General features: G+C 37.6%; 5 protein-coding genes across 10 annotated transcripts; 3 read left to right on the top strand and 2 right to left on the bottom strand.

Moving 5' to 3' along the window:
- Window positions 1-81: 81 nt before the first annotated feature.
- LOC132198461 (NAD-dependent protein deacetylase sirtuin-2) lies at window positions 82-2,273 on the bottom strand. Its single transcript, XM_059622535.1, has 7 exons — window positions 2,094-2,273; window positions 1,667-1,881; window positions 1,515-1,614; window positions 1,100-1,456; window positions 856-1,048; window positions 617-803; window positions 82-556 (listed from the first exon to the last, which is right to left on the bottom strand). The coding sequence occupies exons 1-7, from the start codon at window positions 2,248-2,250 to the stop codon at window positions 467-469; spliced, it is 1,299 nt and encodes a 432-aa protein (XP_059478518.1). The 5' UTR covers window positions 2,251-2,273; the 3' UTR covers window positions 82-466.
- Window positions 2,262-3,652, top strand: LOC132198462 (tetratricopeptide repeat protein 19 homolog, mitochondrial). Of its 2 annotated transcripts, XM_059622537.1 has the most exons (4): window positions 2,262-2,347; window positions 2,402-2,706; window positions 2,774-3,090; window positions 3,149-3,652. In XM_059622537.1, the coding sequence occupies exons 2-4, from the start codon at window positions 2,425-2,427 to the stop codon at window positions 3,642-3,644; spliced, it is 1,095 nt and encodes a 364-aa protein (XP_059478520.1). In that variant the 5' UTR covers window positions 2,262-2,347; window positions 2,402-2,424; the 3' UTR covers window positions 3,645-3,652. The 2 variants fall into 2 exon arrangements, with proteins under 2 accessions (XP_059478520.1, XP_059478521.1); XM_059622538.1 differs by lacking the exon at window positions 2,262-2,347 and having other exon boundaries at window positions 2,550-2,687.
- A 1-nt stretch (window position 3,653) lies between these two features.
- LOC132198458 (BRCA2-interacting transcriptional repressor EMSY) lies at window positions 3,654-7,405 on the bottom strand. 2 transcript variants are annotated; one of them, XM_059622528.1, is made up of 17 exons: window positions 7,219-7,405; window positions 6,987-7,161; window positions 6,762-6,937; window positions 6,520-6,698; window positions 6,382-6,465; window positions 6,177-6,314; window positions 5,975-6,119; window positions 5,715-5,921; window positions 5,607-5,660; window positions 5,430-5,548; window positions 5,076-5,243; window positions 4,916-5,023; window positions 4,709-4,862; window positions 4,586-4,650; window positions 4,098-4,533; window positions 3,899-4,032; window positions 3,654-3,847 (listed from the first exon to the last, which is right to left on the bottom strand). In XM_059622528.1, exons 1-17 carry the CDS (start codon window positions 7,283-7,285, stop codon window positions 3,806-3,808), a joined length of 2,451 nt encoding a protein of 816 aa, XP_059478511.1. In that variant the 5' UTR covers window positions 7,286-7,405; the 3' UTR covers window positions 3,654-3,805. The 2 variants fall into 2 exon arrangements, with proteins under 2 accessions (XP_059478511.1, XP_059478510.1); XM_059622527.1 differs by having other exon boundaries at window positions 4,586-4,653; window positions 7,219-7,404.
- A 58-nt stretch (window positions 7,406-7,463) lies between these two features.
- Window positions 7,464-10,969, top strand: LOC132198459 (cystathionine beta-synthase). Its single transcript, XM_059622529.1, has 9 exons — window positions 7,464-7,615; window positions 8,629-8,759; window positions 8,871-8,977; window positions 9,042-9,391; window positions 9,447-9,726; window positions 9,791-9,883; window positions 9,941-10,118; window positions 10,172-10,306; window positions 10,356-10,969. Exons 2-9 carry the CDS (start codon window positions 8,647-8,649, stop codon window positions 10,639-10,641), a joined length of 1,542 nt encoding a protein of 513 aa, XP_059478512.1. The 5' UTR covers window positions 7,464-7,615; window positions 8,629-8,646; the 3' UTR covers window positions 10,642-10,969.
- A 103-nt stretch (window positions 10,970-11,072) lies between these two features.
- LOC132198460 (serine-enriched protein) lies at window positions 11,073-23,473 on the top strand. 4 transcript variants are annotated; one of them, XM_059622533.1, is made up of 9 exons: window positions 11,073-11,435; window positions 15,631-15,838; window positions 16,158-16,293; window positions 18,514-18,552; window positions 20,157-20,268; window positions 20,721-20,878; window positions 21,018-21,149; window positions 21,206-21,388; window positions 21,835-23,473. In XM_059622533.1, the coding sequence occupies exons 2-9, from the start codon at window positions 15,642-15,644 to the stop codon at window positions 22,096-22,098; spliced, it is 1,221 nt and encodes a 406-aa protein (XP_059478516.1). In that variant the 5' UTR covers window positions 11,073-11,435; window positions 15,631-15,641; the 3' UTR covers window positions 22,099-23,473. The 4 variants fall into 4 exon arrangements, with proteins under 4 accessions (XP_059478516.1, XP_059478513.1, XP_059478517.1 ...); XM_059622530.1 differs by lacking the exon at window positions 11,073-11,435 and adding an exon at window positions 13,196-13,380; XM_059622534.1 differs by lacking the exon at window positions 11,073-11,435 and adding an exon at window positions 13,196-13,380 and having other exon boundaries at window positions 21,839-22,022.
- Window positions 23,474-23,587: the final 114 nt, after the last annotated feature.

The raw sequence follows: 23,587 nt of genomic DNA, 5'->3' as shown, positions 1-23,587 counted from the left end.
AACATTTTGCTGTAATCATGGCTTAAACCTGAAGTAAAACGTGATTATCAATTTTTTTTTTTTTAAATTTTATTTGCAGAGTAAAAATTAAAAATTGAACCTCAGATTTTATCATTGCGCGCCAAAAACAAGATGTATCGAGCAATTATGAGCTATTTATTATAAAAGTTGACACCAAAGGAAGGTAATAACAAAAGTTATAAATTGAATGCTAAATTATTTTAACAATTTGTATAATGAAAAGTTTATTTTATTGGATCTCTATACATAAATTTCAAATTTCAACATTAAAAATATTTTTATAACAAAAACTTTTATATTTTTAGAATTTATTTCAATTTATTTAAGTAGCACTAATAGGAAATTAAGAATTTAAATGAGCATAAATAAATGGAAAAAGTTAATTAAATAATTTTGCATTTATGTTGCGGTATATTAAGACTTTTGCTTCTTAATTGATTCACTTTCATTTTCTTTTGGATGCGTTCTGCTTGCTCTCTGCCTCTTCCTTATCAATTCGCTCATGGTCGTTTTGTAACAATTCCCTCAACTCGTGCTGTATTTTAAAAATAATTTAGAGTAAACAGATTTTCTTATGTATAAAATAATAACATACATCCCATCCTAAAGCTTTAGCAAGAGCCTCACAGCCGGCATCACAATCACCGAGCCAAGCCACATCTCGATGGTTGTCAGACGAAAAGTCCAACCCTGCACTGCCTAACCCAAGAGCTCTCATCAAAGGATTGGCCGCGCCAGCCTTTTCTCTGTTAATCAGCAGCCGAGGAACTTTTTTGTCAACTCTAAGAATTAAATTAAATATTTGTATGGCTGAATTTACATGAATTATTCAACCTGTCAATAAGAGAAGCAAAAGGTTGAACTTCTAGAGAGGAGCCCATAATAATTAGGAGCTCACACTCATCAAAATCCTTTTCCAAGCACTGGAAAAATCTCGTCGGCAAGTTCTCTCCAAAGAATACAATGTCTGGCTTCACAATCCCTCCACAAGAGATGCATTTTGGAATCTCATCAGCAAAGATTTGTTCTAGAAATGAATAATTAAATAACTTCCACATAAATAGAAATTATTTTATACCTTTCATCCAGTCCTGCTCGTACCCCAGCTCACATTGCAGGCAATGAGACATGTAAAAAGTTCCATGGGCCTCGACGATTTTCTCTCCTGGGAGTCCAGAGACCCTCTCCAGGGTATCAATGTTTTGCGTGTAGTGCCGCTGGAGCAAGCCTTTATCACAGAGCAATTTCACAAAGTAGTGGCTTATTGTGGGTTTGAATGATCCTGGGTACAGCTCTTTGGCCAGCACAAAAAACGGCTTAGGATTTTCGATAAAGAAGTCCAGCTCGAAAATAGCATGTGGATGAGGCAAATTGTACTTGGCTAGGTTGTTGTACAAGCCTGTTACCGGGCTTCGAAAATCAGGAATTCCAGCAGCTAAAAGAGAAAAATATTAAAATAATTGGAAATCCATGGACAACGCAAAAAATCTTACAAGTCGAAATTCCAGCACCAGCCATTGTCACTATTTTTGTCACTTTCCTTTCTTCGATGTATTTCACAATTCCATCGATAGATTTCTCATGCAAAATTTTCTGGAGAAAAATCAATTAATATAAATAACGAAATCGGCTTTAGAAAATTTACTTTTTTATCTGGTTTGTCACTAGAGAGGTGCAGCTTTTCTTTCAAATAGTGGCTGATTGAGTCAACAATATCAGAATTTTTTGAAGAGCCAGCAGCCTCAGTTCCTTCGGTTCCTTCCTCCTTTGTCTCTTCGGGTGTTTCATCTTCCGAGGCGGTCTCCGATTTTGAAGCAGTCTTAGCGGCGTCAGCATTTTCCGGAACTAATTTACTGGCAACTGAAATTAAAATTTTTTATGAAAAATACATAAATACACAAATTAAAAAAAGTACATTAATATAGATTGAAAATAATATAGTTGAATAGAATTAATAGCCAAATAATTAATGTTTATGTGCACAAATTTCTAATTTCCAAACAAACATTTTTGAAGATTTACAAAAAAAAATATTTTGGGTTATTGTACAAAATCGTAAAAAAGGAAAAAACCTGCAGGGGTCCCTGGTTCTTCCTTATCTTCCTTAGGTTTTTCAGCAGCATCCATGATCCTCTTCCTTAATTTTAACCCCCGGAGCGTATAATTGATGTCAGAAAACTTCGAGACTCCAACTCGACGCAGAAAAGAGGCTTTTGTTATTCTTATCATCTGTTTTGGAAAATCAATTTAGGGGGCGTGGCATATGTACCTGTCCTGCCCTAATGTCAATGAAATGTCAACAACGAAAAGCAAAACAGAAATTAAGGTAAGCAATGAATGAGAAATATTTTAGGCATGATGTAATTATAAATATTTTCAGATTGCCTTGCAAATAATAGCAAAATGAGCGGCATATTTAGAATCTTTTCTACGGTCAAAATATTGCGCTATTTTGCACTGCCAGCAACAGGAGCACAATGTTGCAAAACATTTGCCTGCAAAATTTACCAACCAAAATACTTTTCTCTCGTGGCTGGAGTCAGCAGAATTAATGCAGGAAATAGCAACTCAGGGAATGCAATAATATACCTTTCTGGAGTTTTGTCATTCTTCGGACTTGAAAAAAATGAAGAAAAGCAAGATGAGCTTGTAATGACTCTAAAAAGGTCTGTTCTTCTTATGCAGGTATTTTTTACATTTGCCCCTTTTATATTTAATTAAAAATTAAATAATTATTATTTTTTTATTTTAGCAAGGTGACCTGAAAAAGGCAGAACAAATGCTGCACTTGGCACTTCGTCTGGCTCAGGAAAGGATGTCGGTCGACGGGATAACTTACACGTATGATCTGATGGCAAATCTAGCAGTCGAGAGGGGTGAATTTGCCAAAGCGGAGAAGCTGTTTGTGACAGTGATGCAGAGGCTGATGTCGTCGGGTGTTCCAGAGAATGACAACAAGATCATCCACATGAGCATAAAACTTGCAAATATTTTTGCGGAGCAAAGTTTTGCCGGCAAAAATCCCAAAGCTGCCCAGGAATTTCTCTCGAAGGCGCAAAATGGATATGAGTATGCTTTAAATTTTAAATCACATTTTTTGACACAAATTATTATTTTCCTCGCAAAGTTTTAGCAAAGAACGTCTTGCTAAAAAGATTGAGGGAGGCGATAAAGAAAACGACACCCTGCTGCTCCTCAGTTTAGCATACGAAGGTGAAGGGCGTTTGTTGGCTGGTCAAGACATGCTTTCTAAAGCTAAACTCTGCTATGAGAAGGCGCTTGATCTGAGTGAAAAGGGCAGTGACAGCGAAGAGCGGATATCTACCCTGCTTAGCTACTTAGGGTCAATCAGTGCAATGCAAAATGATCTCGCAATTGCTCAGCATTATTTAGAGAGAGCGCTAAATTTAGCAAGGAAGAATGAAACTGAAAATCTGCCATCGATCCTAGTAAACCTTGGAACAGTAAAAATGTTTAACGGTGTTCTGAACGAAGCTAGGAATAATTGCAAAGAAGCTTTCAACTTATCCCGTAAATATAAAGATAGCGAAACAGAAAATGAAGCCGTCAAATGTTTAGATGCAGTTAATGAGGCTTTCAAGGTTACAAATAATAAAATATAGCACTTCTGTAGGCAAATGTTTTTTATTGTTAAAACCCACCATTCCGTTTCAAGGATGAACTTTACTTTAAATTAAAACATTTTAATTAAAATACAGAGAGTTATTTTTAGTAATCTTAACATTTTGCATTAGTATAAAATTTGAGCGTTTGGCACCGCTAGTTAAATCTTCTCTTCTAGTTCACTTTGGACAATTGCTTCAATCTTAAACGAGGATTATTAAGTGGGTGCTAATACATTGTTAAAATCACTCACCTCCACAGTTGAGTCCAGCTCAGGTAATCCAGATACAAGATCCGCATTTTCTATCGCTACAGGATCCTCTTGCAACATTGCAAGTACTTTTTTGCTTGCATCCTCAGATTCCGATTTCTTGAATGTCAAGAATTCTAAAAATAAATAAACGATTGAATAAATACAATAATTTCATATATATTTCAGGCAATTGACTAACCATTTAGTGCATCTTCATGAGGAGAAGCTTTTTGGAGAGCATTCCCTGCTGCTGTCGAAGGAGTGGTTTCAACAGAAATCGAGCTTTCGATTACTTGGTCTATCAAGTTGACCATGATTTTTTCAGAATCAGGCAAAATGCCAAGCTGCTTCAGATCAGGCACCATCCTCGTTGCTGGGTGCAGCTTCACTTCGATTTTAGGAAGCTCTTTCATCGGCAGCAGTTTTTTTGGCGCCACTTCCTTGGCAACATCATCAAATTTGATGGTTCGAGGCTCAGTGGCTTTTGAGGCAATCTCTCTCACAACTTTTGCCTGCACCACTTGAGGAGTTGAACTTTCAACGGAAGCTCGGCCAGACACAAGTTTAATTGAATACTCGGAAGGTTCTTGAGACTTTGTTCTTGTAGGTACTGCTCGAAGAATTTTAGTTTTGAGCTGAAATTTTAAAATATTACAAAAGGCAACTTTCCAATCGTTATTTACAAACCTTCGATGAGGGCGAGAGAACTGTCTTGGGAGTTGCTTCTTTCAAAAGGGCCTTGGGTTCACAGGCTGCTGGAAGGAAATTTTTTATTCAATTTTGGATAATTTTTAAGTCATTTTCCCTTACTTGTGTTTGGTACCTCCCTCGTCAAAAGTGGCTCTTCTGCTGCTTCTTTGGAGGTTGACGCTTTTGTTAGGATTCCACTTTTGTGTAGTAAATCAGATAAGGTACTGCTTTTGCTAATCTGTTCTTGGCTCAAGTCGAGCACAAAAACATTCCCCTAAAAATTAAATAATCAGAGATAAATTCAAAATATGCTTCTTAGGGTAGTACCTGTCTGCTGCCATGGGGAAGATTTAATGCCTGCGCCAACGAAGAGGCCGTGTCTCCAGCTACTGTCAATTTATTACCAGGAGGATTAGGAGTGCCCTGAATGAGAACCTAAATGCAAACCAAGTTAGAAAGGTTATATTAAATCAGTTAAATTATTTACCCTTCCAGGACCTCCTAGCGAAATATTTCCTTGGCTGGGCATTGAGGAAAAGCCACTGGAACCTCCCTTTTTCACCAATATTACATTTTGCTTCTGCTGTACATTCGGGGTTGATGGGAAGTTGAGAGTCAAAGGTTTTGGCGCGCTGCCCGCAGAAGATGTCGGCGTCTGCAATTAATTCAAACTCATTAGCCATGGGAAACTTGGACACGCAAAATTTCTTACTCTTAGAATGTATTGAACCTGATAAAATGTTAAATAGCATTAAAAAAGTTTGGAAAACATTTAAAGCATGATTTGTTTTTAAATGGTGATAAGAGAAACTAAATAAAATCATCAAAATACCCAACTTACAGCAGCGTGGGTGGTCATGGTGGCTGACACTATAACTGGCGGGTTAGACGTTACAACAGGACTAATCCTTGGTGCGGAGGCAATGGACACAACTCTGCTGCTTCCACTTGAGACAGTGACTGAAAAAATTTCATTTGGTAAGTTATTTGAATTCATTGATTAATATTTATTGCAAACCTGTAGGAGGTTTTGGAGTAATTTTATGGCTTCCTGAAATTACTTTAACTCCGCCTGCAAAAAAGAAGTCGCTCAGAAATAATGATAAAACAATTCCACTCCACTTACTAGCATCCTGCTTGACCTGTACAGGTTGAAGAGTAGGCTTTGTCTGAACAACAGTGGGGGGTCTCAGCTGCACCCCCGACGGTCCAGGCAAATTAGGAGCTAACGGGATTACAATGGAGCCACCACGACCTTTGGGCAGCATGGTTGATGGTGCCAAAGTTTTCGGCCTGATTTTTGGCGCACTGAGGAGGGGGGTGCCCAAAGATCCTGAGGATCAAAGTTAAATTATTTCAATCGGATGCAGCAATCGGATTTCTCACCTTGATAGGCATTTGGACCTGAGGACACAGTTGTGCTCATTAAACCAGCACCGACAGACTTCACTGTCTTCACCATTGGTACGCTTAAAGACCTTTGCAGTAGACTTGGCGTTGTTGAACTTGCAGAGCTCGAAACAACAAGTACCTTAAAAAATAATTACATTTTAATTCTTCGGCCATAATTTTCTTAAAAAATGTTTACCTTCGGGGCTGGAGATAACATGGCCGTGTTGGGACGTATGGCTGTGGGAATATTTGGCATTCTGGTGGCTGAAGAAGAAAGTCCCGCTGAGATTGAAACAGTACGGGATGCCGTAGAGGAAGGGGGTATATAAGGTATCTGTTGTAATGAATAACATTATAAATCTCACTTATAAAAAAGTAAGTGAATTAATTTTTAAAATCACCTTTGAAGGAGGAGGAATATTTTGAGTTGTCGACTCAAAAGATGAAACTCTCCTTTTCCTGCCAGCAGCCTTTTCTGTTTTGGTCTAAATTGTGAATTAATTAGCAACAGGGCAAGCAAAATATATTTAAATATTAACGGCAAGCTGTATTGGTGGCTGGGTGACTGCAGCAATTGGAGTTGGAAGCAAAGTCTGCACAACCTTGACGGGCGCAACAACTGGAGGAGCAACAACAGGAGGAGGCGGAGGCAGCGGCGGCGGAGGGGGCGCCATTTCCAATTCTTCCATCGTTTCTTCTGCATCGTCCGTTTCAGGTGCTGAAGAAATAAATTTGATAACCAATTAAGTAATGAACAATTCATTTTTGCTTTTGTAATTACTTGGAGATCGAGACGGGTCCCTGGGAGGTGGCAAAGATGCATTGATGATGTGGGTCATTTCGGCCACTTCGTTGGCAAGTGGGGTGTAGGCGGTGATCGGGTCGAGCCTCTTGACCAGAGGAACCAGTCGGCGTCCCTCCACGGCCCAATCCAACTCTGTGTTGGCCCCGTACAACCTGCAGACAAACGTTTTAAAGAAGAGAAGCCAAATGGCAGCGAACGTACTTTAACGCAATCGTATTGAGCAGTTCATCGTTGACCGCCCGTCGAACCTCTGCTTTATGTCGCTCAGTTTTAATATGGAAAATTTTCCGCAGTGTCTCGATGGCCAAACGCTTCTCTTTGGTCAGAGGGCCCTGCGCCCTGAGCACAGAAATGCACGATCCGTAGGTTTGCAGCTCTGAAAGAAAACAAAGCCGGCGTCAGTTTGGTCGGCGCTATTGAGCAGGAAACGCACCCATCCGTCGAAGAATTCGGCTGCAGTCATCCTTCGGGATGTCCAGAGTGGTCGGCCAAAAAGCCATGCTCGATTTGGTTTGCGAATCTTGCCGAATCGGTCAAATTTTGGCCTAATGCTGTCGAAAGAGTTGTAAACAAACTCCGGGTGGGAAAGATTCGAAAAAATCGTGATGAACCTCCTTGGCGAGCTAAGTTTTTGATTGGAGGGGACGGGAGGGGACGAAGTGGGGGCTCGTCTAGACAGCCCCCCTCTCTTGCTCCACCCACCTCCAAAGCGAACACACATCAACATCATTTTGCTTTCTGCTGGTTCTGCACATTCGAAAACAGTCACCGACCGGCGTGGTGCTTTGAAATTTGCAAAAAGTCAAAAACTTTGCCAAATTTTGCTTGAGGTGAGTGAGCATCTTAACAATACACTGCTATTTTGTAATTGTAATACATATCAAATTAAATTACAGTCATTGATAATGAAAATTTTAGGAAAATAATTCCCTGAGAGAAAATAAAGCCTTTTATTTTTATTTTTTAGTTATTTTATTGTTCTTATCAAAATTTTTAGGTTGACACGATTACAATACATACGTGTCATATTATATGCCGCGTTTATTCTTGCTTTCACAATTTAACTTTGTATTATTTTTTTATTATATTAATGATCAAGAACAACTTTTTATTTACATATTGAAAAAAAAATCAAAAGTTATTTCACCAAGACGTAATAAATATTTTATTTAATTCATTTATGCTTCCACAAATAATGCTATTCAATATTTCACATTCACAAGTCGGCATCCTGCCAATAATTTTTTTAATTAAAATAAATCATTCAAATCAAGGAAATTGTTTGTATATTTTATTAATATATATTTTGTATCTTAAAATTAAATAATACAATTATTTTTTTTGTACAGTAATCATTTCTATTTTTCAATATAATTTTTAACGTAACTAAGATAAATTTATCAAAGTCTTTTTATTTTGTATAATATAATAGTTATTATCAAAATAATACATATTTAATTGTCATAAAACCAATTAATTCATGTTTCAAATATTTTTGTTCCGTTATTTTATATTTATTTGATATAAGGTTTCATTAGGAGAAGAAATTTGAATTTAATTATATAATTATTATAACTTGAATAAAACAAAATATACCAAAGGAATTTATCAAGTTTATACTTTTTAACCTTTGACCGCCTGAAGAATTTCATTTATGGCGTCTGCCTCTCTACTCACAGATTGAAGGGTAGAGATAACCTACAGATGACCTTGTTGCACTCTAAGGTCAAACATATATTTATTTTGAAACTTTTGTTACAAAATGATGCCCTTAGCAGATAGGAAGATAGTAAAAAGAATAAAAAGCTGAGCTAAAATTTTTACACTTTCTTTTCGGTCACAGAAGCTCAGAGATTACAAAATGGCAAAGTGCCCAGGCATGGATTTTGACTTCATTCGACCTGACCAGCCCAGCAGGTGCACCTGGACCAGAGATGCTGACCCATCTACCTCTCCTCACACGAAGCGCACAGTGTAAAGATATTTTATTTTTATTGTATTCATTTGATGACTATTTATTAATGTATAAAAAATATTTTAATAAATTAAGTATTCAGCGGTTCAATTGCTTCTTTCTTTATGCAGCCTGGACAGAGATCAAGTTCTTCCTAACATTTTACATGCCATTGGAAAAACTCCTCTCGTTAAGCTCAACCACATCCCAAAGTCTTTCGGCATCAAGTGTGAAATGTGTAAGTTAAATTGAACTGAAAGCAGATAGAAAGTCCTGGATTATTGAAAAAAATCTCCGTTTAGATGCAAAATGCGAGTTCATGAATCCTGGAGGCAGCGTCAAGGACCGTATCGGTTTCCGCATGGTGGAGGACGCCGAAGAAAAGGGCCTTTTGAAACCTGGTTCAACCCTGATCGAGCCCACTTCTGGAAACACGGGTATAGGCCTGGCTATGGCAGCCGCCGTCAAGGGCTACAGGTGCATCATCGTGATGCCTGAGAAGATGAGCAATGAAAAGGTCGACACCCTGAGGTGCCTGGGCGCCGAGATCATCCGCACTCCGACTGCTGCTGCTTTCGATTCACCCGAAGGACTTATTGCAGTTGCTCAGAAATTGAGCAAGACGATTCCAAACTCGATTGTCCTTGATCAGGTCGGTTTAATAAATTCATTTTTGAAAATGAATGAAGTAACCTTTGCAATTTTAGTACCGCAATTCTGGCAACCCGCTTGCCCATTACGACACCACAATCGCAGAAATCCTCTCTCAAACCAAGAACAATGTTGATATGATCGTGGCCTCTGCTGGCACTGGTGGCACCATTTCTGGAATTGGACGCAAGTTGAAGGAAAGTTGCCCGAAATGTGTTCTGGTGGGAGTCGACCCCATGGGCTCCATCCTCGCAGAGCCCGAGACTCTGAACAAGTCTGACGTTACTTTCTACGAAGTTGAGGGAATTGGCTATGATTTCATTCCTACTGTGCTGGGTAAGAAATTTAAATTATTCAAATGAAACAGTTCAATAAATATGCAAAAATTTATATTTTTCAGACCGCTCCGTTGTGGATACTTGGGAGAAAACTGTTGACAAGGAGTCTTTGATCATGGCCCGCCGTTTGATCCGCGAAGAGGGCCTTCTTAGTGGTGGGTTTTGCTTTTTTTTTAAATTTCTTGCACCTTCATTAATTTGTTTTATTTAAGGTGGAAGCAGTGGTGCAGTGATGGCTGCTGCTCTGAAAGCCGCCAAGGATTTGAAGGAGGGACAGCACTGTGTGGTGCTACTGCCCGACGGAATCCGCAATTACATGACCAAGATGGTCAGCGACTCTTGGATGATTGCTCGGGACTTTTTCACTGACTCGCCTGAAAAAGCTCCTTGGTAAAAAAAAATTAACCTGAATTTTTACAAATATTTTAATCACATTTTCTTAGGTGGTGGAACAACCCAGTTTCCAGCCTGAAGCTCGGAGCGCCTCTGACTATCTTGCCAAATGTGTCTGTGCAGGAGGCAATGGACATTTTAAAGAAGGAAGGATTTGATCAGCTGCCTGTCGTCGATGACAATGGGTAAAGATTGTTTGTTTATTTTATATTTTTATTTAATAATTTTCTTTAGTGCTATTCTTGGTGTTGTGTCCACTGGAAACATGATGACCCGACTGGTCAACCACAAAATCAAGCCCGAAGACAAGGTCGCTTCCATTCTGTATCGCCAGTTCCGAAAAATCAAGGCCGACACGATTCTAGGCCGCGTGTCACACATTCTGGAAAAAGATCCGTTTGCTTTGGTGGTTGATGACAAGGATGTCATCATTGCGATTGTGTCGCCAGTTGATGTGCTCAGCTACATTACAAGCTCATCAGACAGCGCGGCTGCTGCTGTTGCCAAGGCTTCCATTTAAATGGCAAAAAAATCTTGATCAATAATGCAAACGTACTCAATTTCACAAAATATTTACTAGTTTCTAAAGTAAGCATTTATGGAAGTCAATTATAATGATTATGGTGCTGTACTTTGAGATGCAGAATGCAATTCAAACATCTCATTTTTTTGGAATACTTCTTTATGATGACCTAAAATTTTGATATTATTGGATATTATTATTTTGTAAAACACTAAATAACCAATTTTCACAAAAAATACCAAATAAGCTGAGAAGAAGATCAATAAGATAAATCTGATTAAATTTAGAATCTGTGCAATTTATTGGTTGTGCTATTTTCACTTTCATGAATATTTCAATAAAGAAGCCGTTTGAGATTTTTAAATAAAACAAAAGATGATTGTTTGGAGTTCTTGAAAGAAATTTTAAGTTTTACAATTGGTTGGCGTGTGGACGACGCTACTTTTTATGAAAAAAAAATCCCTTTGCAGAGGATGCAGCACCCCTGCAACCGAGAGTAAACTATGCCGGCCGCACGACACTGGTGCTGGGCAAAAAGCCTATATCTCCACAACTGAGTGGGTCGCGCTTGCTCAGTTGCAGTGCGTAATTCCTGCCTGGGGCTGAGGGGTTTAAGCGACCAATACACACCGGAAATATCTTGGCAAATTGGATCCCGCGACCTGGAATGGCAGCGATGCGACTGCAGCTTTGCACCGCGTGCAGATAATTTCGGCCAGCAAACGCAAGAGTCGAGGGAGATTCGGAGGGCGAAACGCGGCCGAACACGAAGACTTGCAGCAATTGAAGGGGTGAGCTGAACAACAATAATAACCTGTTGAAGAGGCGCCACTGATGTAGTCGATCAATAAGCGAGAGGATTCCTTTTTGCGCCGCTCTGCTCTTTTCTCGGAACCAATTCGCACGCCGTAATTTAACACAATTTGTGGCCCTAAAAGCGCCTTTTCTCGGCACACACGCTCAAAATAAAATCGCCCTTTCCGACGTGTTTCCGTGAATAAAATACGCGCCCGCCAAGCTGCTCTTTGAGCTGCTTGCTTGAATGGGCATGCAAAGTGTCCTCTCCTTCCCCCTGTTGCTGTTAACTTGGTCAATCAATGAAGGGGTTGTTCTTTGCTTGCATGCTTGCGATTTACTTGCTAGCCTGGGGTTGTTGAAAATTGAAAAAGAGATATTTTTAGAACAAAGTCTTGCTCAACTGCATGGAAAAAACAAAAATTGGCTTTCGCGGCAGCTATTAAATCAATAATGTAGCCAGAAGCTGCACGCATCTGTCGCGTAGGAGATAAAAAAAAATGCGCCGTCCCATCTGACATCTCTTCTTTCCGCTGAATGGAAAATTAAAATAATACACATAACAATTTTAATATTGTAATCATTTTTATTAAAAGATAGATTTAATATCAACAGCGTACTGCAATATGAATTTTAATAAACTGAATATAAAAAATATAACTTCATTTTGCATCTACATAAATATAGTCCTTTAAATAATCGTTGCTTTTGTAAAAAAAGTATAAAAAAAATTAAAAACCAATGTAGTAAAAACATGAGGAATATCTTTGCTTTATAATCATTCCCTGCAAAGAATAATGCTTATGTAACTTTAAATTATTACACCCTTGCCAAGCAGGTTGCCTGTATTAAAAAGCTGCAGGCGCTCTCATTGCGTGTTTGAAATTGTGCTTGCAGAATATGCAAAGCGTGGAAACCATGCTTATTGTAATAAATACCAAATTATTCTAGATACAGGCACAAAGTGATGCGTGTCTGAATACTTAAAATTACATGGAAGATGATGAAAATTGTTATAAATTAGTGCTACGTGCTGAATTGGTCATGAATGCTAGAAATGCTACATCATTTTGTTCCGTCTTTACAATTCAATAATTAAATAAAAGAAAGTGTTATGACTCATAGTGAAACAATTTTAGCATTCAAAATAAAAAACAAAGCTGAAAACATTTGATAATATTCATTTCTGTATGAGAAATTGCATGTTTTGCGAAAAAAATCAGCTCTTTATGACAAATCTACACCACGCATCAACCCGCAAATTTAACAATCAGAATACTTAATAATCCCGCGTCTAATTTCCGCCCCGGATGAAACGTCTCTGTTCAAATCAGTCTTTGCCACCAGCATGAAGAGAAAGGGATTTCAAAATGGAAAATCAAGAGACTCGCAGTATTTGGTCTATTCAAACTGAAATTACTTAATTAATTAATAAACACATCATTTCCTGATATTAGATATTATTTTGCTTATAAAAAATAGCTAATTAAGAAAAAAATAATCAAATCAAATTTGAAATCGGACCAAGCCAATAAGATTTGCCTGATCCTCCTCCTAACTGGGCCGGGTTTAAATCTTCTGTCGAGCCGGTTGCCTATCTCTCTCGTGTGCTCCCGTTTCGCCGCATGTTCCGTTCGCACGCCATGTAGCATGCTGAGGGCCGATTGGGGTTGGTTCGGCGCTTGCCAGTGGGTCGGGCGGTGGAGGCGGCTCGGAAGTGGCGCAGAGTTCACTCACTCTCAGTTGTGGTGCCGAGAGGGTGGCAAACGCACGTCTCGGGCTGCTGCTTTCTCGGCAGCCCACGCTCGCTTCTGACCTTTTTGAGGTGCAGACACTGTTGGCTCCGTTCGGCTTCTTTCAACATGGAAAACGCCTTCAAACTGCCTGAGCCGTGGGATGTCGCCATGGAAGCTGGTGATATTCCCATGGGTCGCAAAGGGAGTGAGTTCTTAAAATTAGTATCATTTTTGTACGACTGTGATTTTTCCAAAAGGGTGTTTTGCTATATTTCCAAGTTCCGCGAACATGGATTTTTGACAAAGGTTTTTCCTCACGTTTTAAGGTATTAAAAATTTATTTGAAATTATTTTATTTATGAAAGGACTTTTCTCTCTTTAAAAAATAGTGCTTATTTTCCAAATTAAATAATTAAACTAAATATAATAATAAATTGCCAAGTGTTTTTCACTCAACCTATTATAGGAAAAACAATTACCGCTGAAACACTACACATCACATTAGTTCACAGAAATTTAATATTATTTTCATCGTGCTCCATTTCATTCCAATTCTCAAGAAAACGATATTGCTCTTCCATTTATTGGTTTATCCCTTACTTAACGTTCTGTGGCATATAACTCGTAAAACGTTACTGTCAGGTGCTTAATCAAAATATAATACGGCAGACCAGTGACGTAGAAAGGAAATTACATGGATTTATGTATCTGTAAAAGATGGAAGACGGCTCACTTCCTTTTTAATAATCCGCTATATTGCTATAAAAAAAGATGGGCATCCGTCCGTCTCGCTTCTTTTTCTCTTTCTCTTACAATTTTACTTTTGCTCAGCAAAAGGAGATGCAAACTTTTGATTGAAAAAATCTTGGCTTCGCAAAAATGAAGCTCGTCGTTTCCCGGGGATCATAATGAGGAGAAAAGTCTTTTCGCGTTTATGGTTAACTTTTGCCATCAAAGTTGCTTTCCCTTTATTAGCGTGTGTAATTACTTTGGTGCTTTGGCTGATGGATAATGTTCTGCAAGTCTAATCTCCCTGGCTAATGTGACACTTAATCGATGAGTGCATGTGTACGCAAAAAGCAGTCGTCGGGCTGTGTAATAAGAAGCCCTCTCTCAAGAGAGAGACGCCACCGCACGTTGACACAAATTATACATACCATTCTCGAGAGACCGACTCGGCTTCTTCGCTTTACTTCAATAAATACACGCGACCGCGATTTTCTAACGAGCAAAGCTCCACACTGAATAAATAGAGAAATTTGTGATGTGAGACGTGGAGATCAATTTGCCAAGAGTGCAATTTTATGATGCTAGAAAAGTAAATTTTCAATCAAAATGTTTCATACCCTTTGCTAGAGGGTAAGAGATAAATAATTCAAAAGCATTTTTTAACTTGAAAGTTCCACACAGGATGTAATGCAAGCTTTATTATTTCATGACCAAGCCTACGAGCAAAACACACACACAAATAAATTTAAATTAAATTAAATCTTTAAAATAAAAAAAAATAATAATAATAAATAAAAAAAAACACCTGAACTTTATCTCCATTAGCGCTTGTCAAACATGGCCACAAAATTTTGTTTCAAAATTTTTGTAGGGCCACGTGGTTTTATTTATTATTAAATTTTTACACCATTTCGGGAAATATTTTAAACTGAAAATGATATGGTACTGAAGAATTAACAACCAAAAATATCAATTTTGGGAAATTAAAATGTAACCTGATGACTTATTGAGGAATATTAAACTGGTTTGAATATGAAATATGCATATAAAGAAGGATTTGAGGTTCATCCACACGCAATTTTGAAAGTTATGTAAAATGCATCAAATCTGATAGATTTACTCTTGCCTTACATCCATCCACTCTTGTGACGCAAATCAAATTTTGAATGGAAGTAATCGAGGGCGAACGCGGCGTGTGTGCTTTGAAACGGTTCAATTCGAGAGGGAGACGACGCTTGCCCTGATTGTGTTACTTCAACAAAATTGCTCCAGCTGGGTGCCTATTCGAGAGCGATTTCGCGTTAATTTCCTGTCGACGACGGATCAAAGAGCCAAGAATTGACGCGTCGAAGCAGTACGAGAAATATATAAATGTCGAAACATCTCCGACGCACTGATGCGTATCAAAAAAGCACACAAAAAATGCCATCAAATAAACGCACCAGGCTATTTCGAGGCAAAAAGTAGGGTCGGCGGTGTGTAAAAAAGCTGCGGCGGAGGTTTTAGTTTCGCAGCCGGTTGCTCTTCAAAACGGACGCTGAAGCCTGCACAAATTACAGAGCGGCAACCCGCACCACACATAATTACTGCCGGTTGCATAACAACACCGATTGAATTGACGATGGCGTGATTTGCTTCAGCAAACACTGAAGTTTCCAAATTCACTGAGCAGAAAATTTTGACGTTTGTGTTTCAACGTTTCCTTTTTTTCTTTGTGTGATTCCAGGCAGCGTCTCAATGCCCGATCAAAGTTTGACGATGGCGGAGGCGCTCAGTGATGAGCCTGACCTTAGCACTTTTGAAAACAAGTCTGGCTTGGCTGAGGACATGAAGTTTCTAGCTTCGATGCCTGAACTTTGCGACGTCACTTTTCTTGTGGGCGACACTCGAGAGCCAGTGTGCGCCGTCAAAGCGGTTCTCGCCGCCAGAAGCAGGTAACTTTTTTCATCCACTTGTCTTTTTGAATTTCTGTTTAAAAAATATCTCGTGCCTTTATCAAAACGTTTAATAATTTGTACAATTTCCATGTAGTATTTAAATTTTTAATATTTTGATGCGTAATATCCTTTAAAAATAAAATACGAATTGAAATTTTTAAATTATTATAAACACTTTTAAATTTTTTAAGATTTTAACAACATAATAATTTTAAATTAAGATTTCTTCAATTTCTTAAAAATTATTAACCCATGATGTGCATATAATTCCTCATAGCTTGTCGTATAAAATTAGATTTGAAATTTTTGTCTACAGGGTATTTCACAAAATGCTGTACCAAACTCCGAGCCCTCAGCGTAAAAAGGAGCCTCCACCGAGGGAAAACAAGCTGCGCTTGTTTTTGAAGCGGAGCAGCGAGCCGCTGCTGAATTTGCAGAATGCCGCCCAGCAGGTAATGAATGAACGAGGTCAAGCTATATAACATTGCGGAGGGCGGAAAATGGGATCAGATTATAATAATTATGCTAGCGGTCCTTCGTAATGCTGTCTAAAAACAAGCACAAATCAATACTAAGCAAGCTTACGCACTAGATTAAAAAATAAAAAACTCGTAAAAAAATATATGCGCACATTAAGTAAGAGTTGCAGAGTAGCACTTTGTACTAAAATGTGCCGAACGACGACCCACTTTTGAATACCCAGCTCGGGGAGAATGTTTTGCGAAATCGGTTTTATCGATCCCACTGGGAATCCACTGAGAGTCGGTTGCGTTGTTGCAAAAATATGATTCAAAATAAGCTTCCACTTTTTGCCTAGATGGGAAAGTAGCACAAATATCATTAAAAGTTTATAATTATGATGAAATAATTTACTTTGACATTAAAATGAAAAAAAAAATCATTTAAATTGGAAAATTACACAAAAAGATCAAATTGAAAAAATCATTCTTTAGGTATGTCAATTTAGCAGATACAGTATTAGAGATTAGTACCTCATTTTAATGACAATATATATTTCATAAAATACTTTTAAAATTAGTAAAATAATTTATTTGTGAAAACAATTTAAAATTGAAAACATATTATTTTACTGTTACTGGTAACATTTTGCCATCCAATAGAACATCAAACTTCCAATATTGAGATGACAATTTTTATAATACAAAATTTTTATTGTATGCAACTTCAGGATTAAAAATGTACTAATTTAAAACTGCGCTGGATTTTAAACGTTTAATGTGTCAATTCATATTTAATGGTGATAAAATAAGAAGTGATTTGATCACCCCAGATATAAGCGTTTGAAACAAAAATCCTGAAACTTTTGAACCGAACGGGCGGCGACAAGAAACACGTTTCGCCGACTCTGTTTGCCGCATTTTCAACGCCTCAGTTCATTTAATTATAAGTGCTCGACGGCAGGAAAGATGTGACGACTGGCTTGGATTAATTAGAGCGCTTCTCGGAAAGGTTGCCTTGAACAGAAGCAGAGACACAGAGCGCGAACATCCGCTCCAGTAATTCATACTCTGCTTTCTGTCTCGTGGAAGGTTTGCGGCGCTGGGCAGCAGTTTCAACTTTTTAAGCGGCACCGCGGTAATTCATGTTTTATTGCTGCGCAAAAAGTAATTAAATTTTGAGTGCGCGCACAAGTTTCGCCAGCTCGAGCTTCTATTTTTATCTTTCGTAAGAACGCGTTAAAACGTTTTTTGAATGTCATTTGCATATTTCGCAAATTAAATCTACGCCGCACGCTTAACAGAATTTCTGAAATAAAAATTGGACGCTCCGTATTTTTCAGAAAATAATTTTAATGGGCATTTCTCTCGTTGCAAAAAATTATGTCGAAATCCTTTCATTTGTAGAATGGCTTGTATTTCAAAGAGGAAAATGTAACGTGGAAAAATTATTTTGTAACGAGTTGCGTGCTCTGCAAATAGGGATCGCGCTTGCTTTGTTATTTGTGCAACTCGATACGAAAACTCTCTTTCAAAGCGGACAGTTCAAATACCCTTTCCGTTAGAAATTGTTCCTGCGTTTTTTGTCAAATGAAAAAAAAAATTGCCGTTGAATTTTACTCCTCAAATAACAGAGTTACCTTTATTTGAAAAATCAAAATTAAAGAGAAATTGGAAAAAGTATATTTTTTTTCGTTATTTATTCAGAACGATAATGAATATGCAAATGAGAGAAGTTCCCACTCGATATTTACTGTGCTGCTGACTGTTTTCCATGAATACCAGGACTTGTTTCCCAATGAATAATTTACGATGGCCCACGTTTTCCCTGACATTTGGATCTGCTAAACTGCTGGCAAATGAAGGCAGATTGAACATTGCTGGATTTTTCAAAAGTTGATTATTTGTTTTCTAAAACTGTAAAAATTTATTGGAAATTCATGAGAGCTCATTTAAATTTGGTATGTCCTTTAAATATATGGTTTTGTAACTATTTATAATATTTTGCCACTATCACGTGTATATTTATGTCATAGGTCATTGTATTCTGATTTTCTTTTTTTTTCAATAGCATAAATAACTTTTTTTAAATCTAACTCATGTGTCGCTGACGATTCGTCGATTTAACCTCTAATCTGAAGTCCTCTGCTGTCTGCTTAAATTTGTCCACACTTTTTAATTTTGGCCGTGTTTTTGTGCCCTTTTGATGTGCAGCGAGCTGGATTCACGCAGCAACTCACCCCCATTCACGAGGTAATTCCCACGAATCTCGGCCAAAAAACCCTCTCCGTCGAGAATGAAACTCTAATTCTACTTTCTACTTAAATACTCACTTTGTTTTCCACACGCACCCCTTTGGTCCTTGATCCACTTCAAACAAAAGCGGCCTCTGACTGATGATGTTGCACGACCTTTGTGTATATTTTGTATGCTGTGTTTTGCAAATGGAATCTCTCGTTCAGATTGGCAAGCGTTGATGGTTCGAGGAATTGGTCCGACTTGTTTACTTTCCTTTGTTTTTAGTGCCACGAGTTTTCATTCCTCTGACTGAGATATATTTTCCTCTCATTAATTAGCTTTCAATTCCGTTCTGTCAAAGGATGTTTGTTTGCTTCAACTTCAAACTAATTAAGCACTGTTTACTGATTAAACTCGGAAGCAATCAGATAAAGACATGAGCATATTGCATCAAGTTGCGCTACCTATACCTGGAAAAATTCCTTCAGATTGATTGATAAATTAGAAAAATGAACTCGATTGAAAATTTTTAATATAAAAATGTTGATTTTATTTTGCCTCAATTTTTCATTTCAAATGCGTTTTCCAAAAATTGTTTTTAAAATTTTTAACTCTTAAAAAGCAATTTAATCTAAAATAAATAAATAAAAAAAGAGTAAGCATTCTAAGAGACTTTCACAAATAGTAAAAAAAAAAACATTTCTGCTTGGAAGAAATATTTTTGATTAAAAAGTGCCTTCACCAGTTTTGGTCACGACGATCTGCAATCCTATTTCGTGAGCAAGATTGAATCAGTCGGGGAGCAGCGCATTTTTTATTGAACATAAAGTTGCGAACCTTGACCGAATTTTTAATTTATCATGAATTCATAAATATTGTTTTCTTTTAATGAAAAACTGCATGAGAATAATTACTTTTTATTTATTTGCATTTTCGAAAATTATTGCTTCATCTGTACCGTGTCACTTATAATCTGCATTTAGTAAATCAGGGACCTTGGCCTGCAATTTAAGTGATTGCGCCACATGACGTATTTATTTCAATCAACTAATGGATTTCATCCCGCTCTCTTTGCTCTCATGATATCTGCTTAATATTTCTAACTATATCGCCTTCAATTAAGATCCTGAGAAATATTCTCGCCATCTGCAAACTTCTCTCAGCTTCTCCTTCTATCCTCAGGTCGAATAAAAAACTTTTTCAATGTTGGTAGTTTCGTTGCTGCGATCGTTTGATTAATATTTATGAATCTTATCTGATTTGCATGAGTTCGGAAAAACTTTCTTTTGCGGAGTTGATATTATGCGCATTGTGAATTATAATTTTTTTGGTATCATTTCCATTTTTGATGAGAATTTTGCATAACTCTTGGAAAATTCGTTGGATTATTTTAGTAGAAAGTGCGCACTTTCTCTTTTCACAAGTTTTTAGTGTAAATTTGCAGCCCTCGCATTTTTCAGCACAAAATTTTAGCAGCACCTTAATTAGTTTTCGCTCCCAGGAGGTTTGCAAGCAAGTTTCCGCGTCTCGTATAAAAAAAAACTGCTCGACGCGTAAACTTTGTTGCTTGGAAAACACCCACGTGCGTGAAATGAAGTTTTGTCCTTTTTGAATTGCAGAGCAACCAACATCAGACGCTGATCATCGAGGAATTCGAGCCAGACGTTTTTCGCCAACTGATCGAGTACATCCACACGGGGTGCGTCACCCTGCAGCCGCGCACCTTGCTCGGTGAGTGAACTCATTAAGAAATTAGATTGGATGCCCGAAATTTCGTCACGCGTGTCTGTCCTTCGTAAAATAGCAGCCGCCCTAGCTTCTGGTCCGCCCGCCGCCGCCGAAATAATTAGGTTTCGCCAACCTACTCGGCAAGGGGGTTACCGAAAATTGAATTATATCAGCAAACTCTGCGCCGGTGGAGATTTACTTTTACACTTTCCAGTGATAATTAGGTTACGTTTACCCCTTCTTTAATAAGGCGTGGAAAAAATTATACAAAATTTGGGATTAAATGCTTCTGGTATATCAGAGTCAATTTTTTTACTTAAAAAACATTTTTTTTCCTTTGATTTCATATATATTTTTTTAATGTGTTTTGTTAATTCAAATATTTTAAAGCCATTTTATTTATTTCTGGCTCCAAACGGTCTATATTTTAATCCGATATATTTACACATTTGCAGGAGTTATGAACGCCGCTGATTATTACGGACTGGATGAGCTTCGTCGTGCGTGCGCTGGGTTCGTTCAGTGCTGCATCAATGTGGACACCGTGTGTGCTTTATTGGCTTCGGCGGAGAGATACATCCAGTACAAGTGTACAAAGTCGTTGGTCCAAAAGGTGATTCTGAAAACCCTCTCGAGTATTGATTTTCCTCAGCCGCTCTCAAAATAGCAAACCCTGCGCTAGACTAAAAAGTCAACAGATCTGAAATACGCCGCTTGACATGTTTTAAATTATTAATTCCGAGTTGACTTAGGTTTTGGAGTTTGTTGACGAACACGGAAATGAGGTTTTGAATTTGGGATCCTTCACTTTGCTTCCCCAACACGTTGTGCGTCTAATTTTGGCGAGGGAAGAACTGCGAGCGGACGAATTTACAAAATTCCAGGTGAGTTTTTTCACCAATAATATGAATATAATTAAATTTACTATTATTTTTTTAAGGCTGCCCTGATGTGGGGCAAAAAGTACTGCGACTCAAATCCCAACACTCAACTCAAAGAAGTAATTGGAAACTTCCTGGAGTACATCCAGTTCCACAAAATTCCGGCCAACGTTTTGATGCGGGAGGTGCACCCTCTTGGTCTGGTGCCATATTCCATCATCATGAATGCGCTGGCATACCAGGTGACCGAAGAGTTTAGACAGTGTAGTGCATGAGATATGCCTCCAAACTGCAACAGTTTAGTATTCAATAGACACACAAATATTGTTTGCATCTTTTTCGTTATTTATAATTTTCAATTTTTTTTTCTCAAACGGTTTTTTACTGCTCTAAACTGTCAGTCTAAAAAATAATTGCACTGCACATATAATTATCATTATCTTACTTTTTCAACTGCCTTCAAAATAATGATTAATCTTAACCATAAACTAAAATATGAAATGTTCTTTAGAATTCATTTTTAATTAAAAAAATAATAAATAATAATTTAATAAATAAAATTACTTAGGCTGCTAAAAAAAGACTTTAAAAACTTAATTCAAATTTCTTCTAACTGAATAAATTTTCAATATTTTTTTTTTTCATTTACATAATTACATGGGACTGTAGCGCTGATCTTTTTGTACAGGCAGACCCAACAAGTGTCGACCCCGCTAAGCTCTCCCCTAATCGAGTAAGGCGCTCAAGTCAGGGCCGCTCCATGTCCGTGCAGAGTTCGCTGGACCCCTACGGTTCCAACACAACCCTAAGTTCAAGCGGCTCGAGTGAACTTGACAGTGGCCGCATCAGCTCGGAGGGAGCGGGGGCGGGTGGCGGCGCCGGCGGAGGAAGCAGTGGAGGCGGCGGAGGCGGAAGCAGCGGGGGCGGCAAGCACTCGGGAGCGAGCAATTAATTTTTTACTAGATGAGATATCAGTTTGATTACATTTTGATAGAGGCTGACAATCTGCGCCGACGACCAGTGTGGGTGAGCCGAGAAAAAAGCAGCTCACTCGCGATTAATTTTCTACTGAAAGTGTACCCAAGATATATAAAATCAGATAAAATGATGTTTTGGAGGGTTTTTTAAAAAAATATATAAATGGATTATTAGAAATATTCGTTACCAATAGCACAGTTTTTTTTTATGATTTTTAAAAAAATCCGATTTATATTTTCAAAAGGTGCTCTGGTTAACGTACAAAAATTCAAAATGTGAAAACGTGAGAAAATCGAATTGATCACTAATGTGTGTTCAACAATTAAATGATATCGTTCTGGCGTTTGTAAAATGCCAACACACAGAAAAAACATCATTCATTATGAAATAATTGCTTTTCCATTGTCGATTTCCTCATGTAAATCATTAAGAAATCAGTGAGTGTCAGCTTGAATAAAAACCTAAACAGCTGTGAAAATTTCATGTGTTCGGCAAGTTTACGAGGATGCATAAAAGTCATATCATTAAGATTAATTTAAATCACTAAATTAATTGCTTGTGAAAAATTTCTAAAAATGCCTTAATTTAAGTAGTTTTTTTTTTAATTGTAGGTTACGATTAATTTTGATGTTGCGCACAAAGTATGTCATTGTTGGCGCATAAAATGTACGTTGATTTGTCAACGTTTGGGGCTCACTTTTGATGCGCTTCCTGCATAAAATTGATGTAAAAACTGATGTCATAATTCACATGCATTTGGAAAAAGTGACTTCAAAAATCCGTATTGTTGCAATATTCTAATTTTTTTTCTCCTTTGCTTCATATTAATGGTTTCACTTTTTATATTTTGAGATATTGAAACTATTAATTGCTCGTCTCCCAAGTGGTTCTCCCAACTCTCAACTTCAAGTGACCTGCTACTTCAAAATCACTGTCAAACGTCTGATATATAATCGTGTCTGCCAGAAATCCAAAGTAAAAATAAAAATTACGACTGCTCTATTTAAACTTAAGATATCCAAATTAATAGGCTCCATCAGATTGGCTTAATGTGTGTGATATTTAACCGGCGAATGGAACTTAACAGTAGACTGCAGACTTTGAACTTTCTCAATAATATTTTGTTATTTTTTATTGCGCAACGTCTTTCGCTCTCAAACTGTTCTGCCAGACTTTTTCTGTTGATTTTTTCCCCGTTATTAAATACACAAACTAATGCATTTACTGTCAGTGTTAAATGTTCAAAATACTATTTATTGTACAAAAACAAAAGGAAATATAAAAATCAACAGTATTGAAATGGTACCTATAAAAGTGTGTGTTGAAAAGAGATGAAAAATAAAGGAAAAAATAAATAAAATAAACCCCGTTTAATTTCACAACTCGCAGAATCAATAAACTTGAAATTAAGCACTTGAATTATCAAATAACAAAAGAAAGAGATAAATATTTGATCTCGCGTG

The sequence above is a fragment of the Neocloeon triangulifer genome, unplaced genomic scaffold (assembly GCF_031216515.1).
Source record: "Neocloeon triangulifer isolate White Clay Creek 2 clone unplaced genomic scaffold, ASM3121651v1 ptg000012l, whole genome shotgun sequence".
NCBI lineage: Eukaryota > Metazoa > Arthropoda > Insecta > Ephemeroptera > Baetidae > Neocloeon > Neocloeon triangulifer.
The sequence above is the reverse complement of the archived record's forward strand: the minus strand, read 5'-3'. Positions and strand labels throughout refer to the sequence as shown.